The following is a 12,584-nucleotide window of genomic DNA, read 5'->3' on the forward strand; positions in this document are numbered from 1 at the left end:
TCATGTATATATCATCATCATCATCATCATCGTTTAGCGTCTGCTTTCCATGCTAGCATGGGTTGGACGATTTGACTGAGGACTGGCAAGCCAGAAGGCTGCACCAGGCTCCAATCTGATCTGGCAGAGTTTCTACAGCTGGATGCCCTTCCTAACGCCAACCACTCCGAGAGTGTAGTGGGTGCTTTTACGTGCCACCAGCACGAAGGCCAGTCACACGGTACTGGCAACGGCCATGCTCAAAAAGGTATTTTTTACATGCCACCTGCACAGGAGCCAGTCCAGCGGCACTGGCAACGACCTCGCTTGAATGATTTTCTAATGCGCCACCACCACAAGTGCTAGAAGGCGACTCTGGTAACGATTACGCTCAAATGGTGCTATTTATGGGCCACTAGCATGGAAGCCAGACAGCTACTCTGGCAATGAACACGCTCGGACAGTGCTGTTAGTGCACCACTGGTGTAGGTGCCAGTCATCGAGTATGGTTCAATTACGACTTCGATTCTGATTTCACTTGCCCCAACAGGTCTTCGCAAGCAGAGTTTAGTGTTCAATGAAGGAGAGGTTGGCATGGGTGCCAGTCGTCGGATTCGGTTCGATTTCGATTTCAGATTTCAAATTCACTTGCCTCAACAGGTGTGTGTGTGTTTGTTTCCTAGTCTTGAAATTGCATGATTGTTGTAAATGTCACTAATTTCCAATATTCTGCAAAAACATATCTGGCCATTGGGAAATATTACCTTACTTGGAAGTAGGTAAGGATTAGTGACAAGAAGAATGTCCATCCATAGAAAACCTGCCTCAATAAACTCTGTCTAATCCATGCAAGCATGGAAAATGGATGTTAAAACAATGATGATGATGAGTGAGGGGAAGAATAGTTGAGAGAGGAAAGAGAATTAGTAGGATTGTAGTAAACAGGGGGACAGATATTTTTAACAGCAAAAGAGATATAGGAAGCTGAAGGAAGAATCAAAGTGGAATTGCAGTTCAGAGTAAGAGGTTGGTGAATGAGATAAAGTGGCACCAAACTACTTGACTTAGCAACCATATAGCTCTGGGTGCGTGCCCAGTAAACTAGACAAAAATCTACACTCCAATATGACCTATAAAGTGGTTAGCATAATTGTTGCCTACCTTAGTTCTCAATGCTAATCTATCCAAATTATTAGAAGTAATTTGGAGTGACATAGATAAGAAAGAATTGTAGTGTTGGGTTTTAAGTATGGGACAACAGTCAAGTTGTTAAAAACTGAGAGGCTGTTATAGAGAATAACAGTAAACATAGAGTTCATGTTTATAGTGAAGAGAAGTTGGGCAAATACAAGCAGATGGTGTGTTGGAAGTCTTACGATATGGTTAGTGTCCTTAATGTGGGAAAGTAAAGAAGCAACAATGAGAGGCACCAGTTTGTCAAGATAGCTAGAAGAGCTGTGGGATAATTAGAAGCAGAGACAATAAAGGAGCAAGTGTTCATAAGTTATGCAATTTCTAAGAAGTTCAGAATGTGACAGTTTTTGAAAGTGCCATATTTTCTGGCATTCAAGAAACCAAAGTTTAGTCAAAACAAAAAAAAAAGGAGGCAGAAGTGGGTGGGTGTCAATGACAGATTTAGAGAATCAAAAATTTTACATGAGATGCAGCAGGATTTAGAGAGAGAGTTGATGTTTGAATGTTTACACTATATACATTAACTCATATGCTGGAAAATAAAGTAAATCAAATAGTAGATTCTAGCTTCTTATCGTGAGTAGTCAACTCTTGATATTTTCTGGGTGATGAGACATCACATTGCTTCTTCTCTATAAAGGTTGGAGCAACAGACCACTAAAACACCATCTGTAAATTAATTATGATATTATCATAGCTGCAGTTTCCAATGAAGGAATGTTGTGCCAGTGAGAACCACACCTGTGCCATTTCTTGAAGTTGGATAAATTTAAGTGGCTGTTCAAAAACAGGTCCACCAAGTTATACAAACCTAGTTAGAGATAACCTTTGAGGTATTATATTGTCGTTTATCAAGGATTCTTATCTCCAGAAACAAGTATAAAGCAAGGATTGTAGAAAAGCGAAGGCTAGAGTTTGAAGAGAGAAGCGAGATGAGATTTTCTCAAAATCAACAAAGGGATGCTGCAGCACATCAGACAGAGTCTCAGGAGAGAAGGGAAGAAACTTTCCCAAGATCAGCAAATGCATGCTGCACCACTTAATGCTGGATCATTAAATCAATGTTTTAATGATTAGACAGAGGTCCAATACAATAGCTCTCAGAAACAGACTACGTACAAATTCGTTCTTCACAACTCCTGGAGCTGCTTTCAGATATCCATCCCATTCTTATAAAAATAACTCTATACAAATTAGTGTGCTAAACACAAATTATCGTTTCTGTAGAACTTTAAAATTTTCAAATGAAACAAATGGCATGTGCTGCTCAGGCGGTCAGGTAAGATTGTCAGCACTACCAGCTCTTTCACAACCTCTTATGGATCTTCTTTCTAGAAGGCACTTACATCCAGTCAGGATTTTCTGAACAATATCAGACAATACAACTCTGCATTTCAAATGACATCGTTTACTGCATCTAAGAAGATACTTAAACATGAATTTACACCGATGTCAAAGTTCAAAGGCAAGTCTATCACCTCATTGGTTCCCCATTACCCACAAATGAACAACCACAGTTCCTCCAAATTTACTTTATGAATGATGTAGGACATCAAACCCAAAGGAGGTGTCAAAATTTCATACGATGGTTCGTGTTAGACACAGTTCAGACTGCTGCAAAAGAGAGCATATCCACTGACAGCTTTTTGCTGCGTTCAAAAATCACATAACCCCCACCCCGAATTTTCCATGACAGGTTAGAACCTGAAATACTCCAAACGGATGCATAGCATGTTGCTTAGTTGAATTAGCCCATCATTTACTCCACAAATGTTGTTGTCAATGCTGCACTTTCCCATATCACCTGTTTCAACATAACTGTAATATAACATATACAAACTGTCATTTTAATCCCGAGCAACGCTGGGTATCTCAGCTAGTATATATATTAAACAGAATGTGTGTCTGTCTGTATGCGTGCATCACTAAAACACGAGAACTATCCAACCGATTTCATTCAAATTTTACACATGCCTTACTTTGGGTCCATGCAGTGTCATGGGTCAAAAAACATTTTAAACTTCTGGCCTAATGCAAGCCTGGAGCAATCTCCTATCTCTTACACTGTTTCAGTATTTTTATCTGCATGAGCATTTATCATTTTTATTTGCATATAAGGCAATCCTGACTCCATTTACTAGCATTGTTACCATGTTAGCTACATCATAAGTATTTCTACTACTACAAATTGGTCATAGTTGGTGCTTAACATCTCTTTGGTTGGTATTTTGACACAAATGTTCGCTTAATCCAGTAGGTGGCTTATTGAACCTTTGCCACATTTTGCTATTGTTTATGCAATGCATAAGCTGCTTTAGATTAGCAGTGGACATAGGATACTTTCACGGTGTGCCAATTAAAAATAGCATGATATCTATCGGATTTAGAAAAACACTTGTCCAAAGCAGCAAAAAATTTTCCATCGATCTTGGTCAAAACATGCAAACCGAAAATTGGGTTGAACCAGAGGACATCCCAATTCCTATATCTTTTGTTATTTGATCGAGTGTGTTGTACAGGATTGGAACAGGCAGTTGGATTATTATATTGTGTATGTCTATGAGTTTTTGTTGGTAGTTCATTGATATGACCAATTCTTCCTGGCCTGTATTCTTTTTCTGAGTAAGTTTTCAAACCATAACGTTGTAGTGGTTTACAATGTGCATCACAGTTGGAGGAATTACCAGTGTTGTGTATGCTTGTTTTTTGTATATATTGAATTTTTTTCTTGGTACCCAGCCCTAACTAGAGCAGCATTATAAGTTGCATGTGATTTGAAAATTTTATTATTAGCAGATAATCTAAAGATTCTTGTAGAAATATTCTTAACTAGCCCCCATATAATCAAGGATGGATGTTATGTTAATGCACTTAATATGATCATTTGGCTTATGAAATGGTTCAAATAATCCAGTATCAAGACAAGGTAGCATCAAGAAAATTCACTCAATGATAATCTTTACCCATAGTAATGTTTTGTCCGAAATTTTTCCTATGCCTTTCTAACTGTATTTTGCTACTTCTGTCCAGAAAAAATAAGGTGCCATCCCTATATAGACTCCCTGTTACTTTCGGAAAGGAAGACTGGATTAATGAAAGGACTAGGTCCTTTCAACTAGGTCACTGGCCTGAGCAGAATCATATGAGTAGATTAGATAGGGAGAGTACATTTGATATAGCTATCAAATGTACTCTCCTTATCTAATCTACTAGTGTGTCTGTGTTTGTACTCCAATCATTGCTTGACAACTGATGTTGCTGTGTTTACACACCTGTATGGCAAAACACACTGATAGAACAACTACTAGGCTTACAAATAATAAATCATGGGGCCAATTTCTTTGACTAAAGGTGGTGCTCCAGCATGGTCGCAGTCACGACTGAAACGAGTAAAACAATAAAATACTATACCATTTTAATCCCGAGCAACACCGGGTAACTCTGTTAGTGTTAAATAAAATCATAATTAACTGATCTTCTTGTATTTTCTTTTACCCAAAGCCAGGAACTTTTCAGCACCCCCTCATAAATGTGTGTATATGTTTGTGTCACCTTATTTTCAACATCACGTGACAGTTGAAAATAATTGCCACTTTCAGACGAGTCATTCATTTCCAATACTGCAGACTGGAGACAGGATGTAAGTTAATTGGAGGTAACAGGTGGGCTTGGAAGGGTAAAAAAATATTTTACCATCTAAACACTCTCATGTCGGTACATTTTTGCCATGAGTGGTCAGGTCTTCTACAGCACTGCATATCACCTTTGTTATAACATCTTCAGATCAGTTTTCACCACTACATTCCAAGTCTCCCTTGGTCTCACTTCAACAAGTACCATTTACTTTGAGTGCTCTGCACTTCTTTATGCAGCTGTCATCCTTCATAAGCATCACGTTCATACCAGTACAGAATATTGAAAACAAATTACAAAATATTGTGTTGCATAGACCCTTTTGGGTGACAAACGAAGTAAATGCTATTAGAAAGTAATCTGGTCAGAAAAGTAGCCAAGAAAACTTAGGATAAGTTTTAATATGTTAAATGAAGAGCAAGTAGACTTGTCCTAAGCTGTGCAGAGTTCATCATCAACATTTAGCATCTGTTTTCCATACTGGTACGGTTTCTACAGTATTATGCCCTTCCTAATGCAATCACTCCACAGTGTACCAGATATCTTTTACAGGTCACCAGCACTGGTTGCAACTACAACCTTAGCTCGACATGTCTTCTCAAGCACAGCAAATTGCCAAAAGTTTTGGTTACTTGTCATCGCCTTAGACTCAAGATCCAAAGATATTTCACTAAAAAGCTACTGATGTCACTATGACAGAGGTAACTTTGATAATTGGCTGCAAAGTATTAGCATGTGTTTGATATTCATGACAGGTGAGTAGACTAAAGTAACATGAAATGAAGTGCCTGGTCCAGAAATCAAGTTGGGCGGAGATAAAGGACATGGGCTGCACCCACTGGGGGGGGGGGATCCTACAGAAACTCACTTTTTTGACTGTGGAGATTCCGAATCTGGAAAAAAAAAAACAAAAAAAAAACGGCATTTCAAAATTTTAAAAAATAACCGAAAGGGAGTGCGGTCTATGTACTTTACCACTGCCTTAAGTTGTGCCTTTTTTAGCACATACTTTTTAACTGAGACTGTAATTGTTATAATCAGCTCATATCATTTTAACCTTTTTGTTACCATATTTCTGTTGAAACATACTTCGAAAATAATAAATTTAATAAAATAACTTTGGCGTTACTAACCTGGTGTTTGAAACATAAATTAGCATAAAATGTTGATAGCAAGTTTTAGTTTCAGTCAAAAAGTCTGGAATATAGAATCAAGAGTGGTATCAGATGGGTTGATATGAAAAGAGTAGCGATGACTGAAACCTCAGAAGAGAAGAGCCAAAACGACTGGGTGCAACTGAGACGAATCGAAACCCGTCCGACAGAAACGCAGTTGTATACATTATATGGGCTTCTACCTACAAAACTTTAATCGTAAGACAGAAACCATGCCTAAAGAGCTACAGATAGCGCGAACCCAGCATCATTTGGTTGCGAATAGAATGTCGTAACCAAAGTCATTATATAATTAGTAAAAGAGAATAAATTAACGATAATCTTCAAAACAGAATGACGAAGTTACCCGAACATATTTTTAAAAAATAAATATAACAATTTATTTGTATGCATTAATTTGTACAAATTTGTATTACCTAATACAAATTTTCTATTCTAAAAAAATATGAATGATCTTACACAAAAACGACATGTTTATTAGGTCCATCGGTTGATTTAACAACCTTTTGGGGTTCTTTTTCTTCGGCATTTTGCATATTCATTTGTCTCAATTTTCGTGCCATGTGTTTTGGCTTATTTTTCTTTTTCTTCTTCTTAACAGCCTTCATACCAACAAAATCTTTATCACTTTCTTTTCCCTTCAATTTCTTTCTCTTATTATCATCATCATTAATTATTTGTCGATCTTTATTCATTGTGGATGCTTTTACTCGAATTTTTCGACCATTTAACTCTGAATCGTTAAGTTGCAGTGCAAACATTGCAGCGTCAGTGTCTTCGAATGTAACGTAACCAAATCCTTTTCCAACACCGGTCATCTTGTCCCGGATGACTCTAACATTAGAAATTGGACCACAGTCAAGAAAGTGTTCCCTCAAATCTTGCTCATGAATATCAAATGGCAGGTTCCCCACAAAAGTCGACTTCTTGTGATCAATGTTTTTCTTTTTAAAGTTAGCTTCGTTGACTTGGATGTGAAATCCCTCTAGCTCAGTGCCATTGAGACTTTTAGCTTTCGGAACAGCTTTTCTTTCTGTAAAACATATATAGGCATTGATACTTTTACATTTAGGGTGAAACTTTTTTTTCAAAACAGCAAACTTTTTACCTCGTTTGAGATCAGCGGGTATAGCTCCTCGAAAACGCGTGTTTTCAATAGTACCAAAGGGACTGAACATTTTATGAAGTTTCTTTTTGGTTATACTAAGGGGAAGGTTACCAACAAATATAGTCTTGGCTTTAATAAACTTGTCGTCAGTTTTTCGAGGAATCGTTTTACGTTCTGTATCATCTTCCTCATCTTCGGAACGACGTCTCTTTCGTGTTTGGGTCTGATTAGGGTTCAACCTTCCGATGAGTACTTCACTTGTATCACAAAACAATTGTTCTATAATCTTATCATTCGACCGACTGCTTTGATTTGCAACATTTTCTGATGTAGTGCCTGAATCTCTTAATTTTTTCGCGTTACATTTGGTATCGTCAATTTCGACGGAGAGATTTTTTCTTTTTACTTTTCCAGAGTCGAAAAGTTTATTAAGTTTTTTCTGTTCTTTTGATAATTTTGAATCCGAATTTGATTTTGCATTAATTAAGGAAGATACTGACCCAACCTCATAAACATTTGCCATCGTCGCAACTTATTTTATAAGCATTTACATAGACACAGCATACATACATACAAATACTGCAGGCTCCGAAGTTGGACAGCAACAACACGTGTAGAAGTATATCCGGTTTTCTCGAATAGAGTTAGGATGATTAGTTTCGTAGTAAGGCTTAATATAGTTGATTAATTTTAGTAATTTATATATCTACACACACACACACACACACACATGTATATTTAGTTTGCAAAATTCTTTATGTAAATTCGTGTGTTGAAGCATATTTTATTGTGTCTGGAGAGAGTCATCTACATACCTACAGTAAAGTAAAACAATAGTTGATTGTTCTTCTAAGGATTGTTTTAGTTTTCTGTCACACCAAGTCATGAAGAAGCTGGCTACATCTCCAGCCACACTGACACCAATGGCTGCAACTTGAACCTGCATGTATAGTTTCTTGTTAAACTTTGTTATGTGATTCTTATGCTAGCCCCTATTGCATGTGCAATCATTCTTTTCACCTGACTGGTGTTCTCAGGGTCTTGGGTGGGTGTGGTCCAGCCACTCCAGTACTCTATTGTGCTTTTCTTCATTGCCAATGTGATGGTAGGTGGTCTTCCCCTCTGTGACCTTGTGAGGCAGAATCTACTAAGGTCATGGTTGTTTAGACAGTTACTGTCATAGCTCATTTTAAGGAGGAGGTTCAGTTCCCTCGTGTTGATTTCATGGAACTCTAATGGCTTTGTCTACCATATTATTCCACCACCACGTTACTCTAGGTCTGGAAGGGACTTTGCACCATCCGCAGACTTGGTCTGTGGCACTCAGTAAGCTGTGCCATAAGAATTTCCAGCTATCTTCAATGTCCGAGGTCTGTAGCTCCTCCTCCCTCTCATCAAATTTCTTGATGAGGATGTCCCTAAATCTCTGATCATGTGAAAAGTTCTTTTGCTTCCAAATCCTTCTTTTCTGGATTGATCTGCTTCTTTGCATCCTTCTGGCCTCGAGCCTAAAATCACTCATGGCTAGTCTATGCTGGGAAGTACATTCTTCACTCGGGAGGGTCTTTGTATTTAAGAGCAACCCTGTGTCCTGCTGTCTGGTGAGGATGAAATCAATCTGGCTAGCTGAGTCACCCGAGTGATAGGTGATCAGGTGACTGTCTGGCTTCCTGAAGTTAGTGTTTGTGTGTTTGTGTTTGTCCCCACCACCGTTTGACAACCGGTATTGGTGTGTTTATGTACCCGTAATATAGCGGTTTGGCAGAAGAGACCAATAGAGTACCAGGCTTTAAAGAAAACTGAAGTCGATCCATTCAACTAAAAGTTTTTCAAGTCAGTGCCCCAGCATGGTCGCAGTCTAATGACTGAAACAAGTAAACAATAAAAGATCTTATGAAATGCCAGTATGCATGAATATGAACTCAACAATCTTATTTTTCACTTTAAACTCTGACATAATCGAAATCTACATCACCTGAAAGATATTTGTGAAAAACTTCATTAAAAAATACCCATTTTTTTTTCTGAAAGTTATGAGGAAGCAAAGAAGACTCATGTGAATTTTCCGAAACGCCTCTCCCACCCTTGGAAAAAAAATTTCACAACAAATTCCGATATAATTTACACCACCTGAAGCGTATTTGTAGAAAATTTCATTAAAAATATCCATTTTTCTGGAAGTTATGAGGAAACAAAGTCGGCGGGAGGGGGCACAGTTGTGTAGGCATGGTAAGTTTATTTATGTTACCAAACAGTTTCATACTGAAGAACCTGATAATTGTGGAGAGGTAAATTAAAAACCATCAGACATGACTGAATGAAAAAGTATAGCTTAGGCTCTTTGTTATTGGAAGCCTGAAAACACCACGTGTGGTTTACAAGTCCCAGAGCTGTGAAATAAAAAAAAACAGCAAAAATTCATGATTGATTAGACAAAAAGTCGCACACGCACGCACACACACATACACATTCAAACACACACTGACACGCCATTGGTTACGACGACGAGGCTTCTTCCAGTTAATCGGATCAATGGAACAGTTTGCTCGTGAAATTAACGTGCAAGTGGCTGAGCATTCCACTTGCACGTTACCCTTAGCGTAGTTCTCAGAGAAATTCAGCATGACACAGAATTTGACGAGGCTGGCCCTTTGAAATACAAGTACTACTCATTTTTACCAGTTGAGTGAACTGGAGCAACGTGAAATAAAGTGTCTTGCTCAAGGACACAAAGCACTGCTGGGAATCGAACTCACAACCTTAAGATCGTGAGCCGAATACCCCTAACCACTGAGCCCCACACACCTTGTGACAAACACACACAAAGGCTAGTTCTTAATCCTCTAAGAGTTATGTCCCTTAGATTAGTCGTTTTCTTTTCTTTTACTTTCGAGCTTGCGACTTGTATGTCACATCTGTCACGTACAAAGACTAAAGTAGTTTATTAACCTTTCTGTGAATTAGCTGCACCTCTTATGTGTACATAGTTTGCACTGGGCACATGTATGGAATTTCTACCTACACCTCTTCTACAGATTGAGCAGGGCTATTTCCCTGAAGTAATTTGCCTGCTTTCCCTGCTTACTAGGACTTTGGTCTTTGATTCCACACCTGAAATTTCTTCCCCAATTTTGCTATAAATTCAGCTATAAGAACAAGGTCATCAGCATAGAGGAGCTCCCATGGGCAACTAGTCTTAAACACCTCTATTATGGCCTGGAGGATTATGATAAATAAGAGGGGACTGAGAACAAGTCATGGTGAACTCCTACTTGCACGCTAATTTCATTACTATATGCATTGATAACTTTTACCTCACTGACAACATCCCTGTAGATGGTTTAGATAGCTATCACAAGCCATTATCTATCTCTAGCTTCCACTGAAACCACCAGGTGAGAGTGAGAGTACTTGTCAAAGGCTTTCTCAATGCCAACAAATGCCAAGTACAGTGGTTTATGTTTGGTTAAATGTTTCTCCAGCTGTTACCTTGCAAAAAAGATAGCATCAGTAGTACTTCTCTCTGGTAGAAAACCAAATTACATCTCATCTAGGTTAACTTTCTTCCTAATTAGTTGAACTCTGGCCCTTTCTGTAATTTTCAAAACTAGGTTCAGCAATTTGGTACCTCTGTCATTACTTCTAAGGCATCTCCCTTTCCTTTGTAGCAAGTAGTTGACTATAATGCTACTATACCAGTTGTTAGGTACAAAACCTTGTTGGACAATCTGATTAACAACAAAGGTAACTAAGCTGTATCCTACTCCACCAAAATCTTTGTCACCCTTTTAATTTGTTGTTTACACTTTTACCGTTTTGAAAATCAGCACTTGATTTCAACGGTTTTTCTTAGAACATTGACAAAGGAAGTTGAGTTTAACCCTAGGCATTAAGAGCCACTGATGAGAATTAAAATGGTCTACACCAAAATTTGAAATTGCAATAGCTATATACGCTAGGGATTTACCTTCCTGTGTCAGTGGCTTTGGAGTTAATTCAACTCTTATTTTCAGCATCCTCTCTCACTTTTGTCTGTTAATTGTGCCTTTAGATTCTAATTGCTAATAAGCCACCCTTTTAATTTGTTGTTTACACTTTTACCATTTTGAAAATCAGTACATGATTTCAACAGTTTTTCTTATAAGATTGAAAAAAGAAGTTGAGTTTAACTCTAGGTGTTAAGAGCCACTGATGAGAATTAAGGTGGTCTACATCAAAATTCAAAATCGCAATACGGCTATATATGCTAGGGACTTACCTCCTTTCATCTGTGGCTTTGAAGTTAACTCTTATTTTAGAACAAGCGGTGCTAGACAGCACCCTCCATCACTTTTGTGACTTCTATCAATTTTGCCTATATATATATATATAAGTGATAGGAGAGTATTGTAGTTCGCTTGAAGCATTGTGCATTGTTTGTAAAGAATAAAAAGTTTTGAATGGTACAACAATGCCCTATAATACAAACAATGGTTTATATACCTGTTGTAATTTAGTCATCCATAGTCTGAGAATATTTCAGAATAAAATTCCTTCTTCAGATATTCTTAGAGGGAGTCGCTGCTATAGTCGGTTTCCCAATGGCTTCCGAAAAAAAAAATGAAAAGCCATTGGAAAACCGATTATAGCAGCGACTCCATCTACGAATATCTGAAGAAGGAATTTTATTCCGAAATATTATTGGACTATGGATGACTAAATTACAACAGGTATATTGACCATTGTTTGTATTATAGTGCATTGTTATACTAATCAAAACTTTTTATTCTTTATATGTGAGTTTAGAGGGACATACAAGGGGGTACCCAAAAGTAACCAGAAACGTTCTCTGTGAGACAAGCCCATTGTAGTTCAGGCTTCCTCTGCTAGAAGCCACTTGATGCGACCCTCAGGCATCAGTCTGCCAACCAGCACTGTCAAGTGCTTTGCTTTGCAGTGCTTCTCCCCTGTTCATAGATTTTTGTGGTGGCTAAAATGAAGGAACAACATGCTTCCATGAAATTCTGTTTTCTTCTGGAGGGAAAATGGCAACTGAAACAGCTGTCATGTTTCAAAAATCTTACAAGGATGCTACCATAAGCATAACAAAAGTTTATGAATGGTTTTTATGGTTTAGGAATGGTCACTAGTTACTTGAAGACCAACCTCATTCAGGGCAACCATTGACCTCCTGAATAAATGAAAACATCACAAAAATTCATGAACTGACTTTGGAAGACCATCGCCAAAAAAATGACAAGCTTGTTGATATGACTAGTGTATCCTGGAGCTCCTGCCCAAGAAGTTTGAGCAAGGAATTGTGAATGAAAGATTTGTGCCTCGCCTGCTCATGGAAGATCAAAAGCAGTCATCACTGAACTGAAAGAACAGTTGTAAGTTGATCTGAACCTTTTTTTGAAGGTCATCACTGGTGTCAAAAGCTGGTACTATGGCTATGACCTGCAAACAAAGTAGCAATAAAGTCAATGGAAGCATTCAATGTCATCATTCCCCCC

At 38.0% G+C, this 12,584-nt stretch overlaps 1 protein-coding gene across 1 annotated transcript; it reads right to left on the reverse strand.

Moving 5' to 3' along the window:
- Positions 1–6,323: 6,323 nt before the first annotated feature.
- On the reverse strand, positions 6,324–7,729 carry LOC106878061 (RNA-binding protein 34). The gene has a single exon (XM_014927157.2). It carries the CDS (start codon positions 7,610–7,612, stop codon positions 6,437–6,439), a length of 1,176 nt encoding a protein of 391 aa, XP_014782643.1. The 5' UTR covers positions 7,613–7,729; the 3' UTR covers positions 6,324–6,436.
- Between the last annotated feature and the right edge of the window lie 4,855 nt (positions 7,730–12,584).

Source organism: Octopus bimaculoides, chromosome 1 (assembly GCF_001194135.2).
Source record: "Octopus bimaculoides isolate UCB-OBI-ISO-001 chromosome 1, ASM119413v2, whole genome shotgun sequence".
Taxonomy (NCBI): domain Eukaryota; kingdom Metazoa; phylum Mollusca; class Cephalopoda; order Octopoda; family Octopodidae; genus Octopus; species Octopus bimaculoides.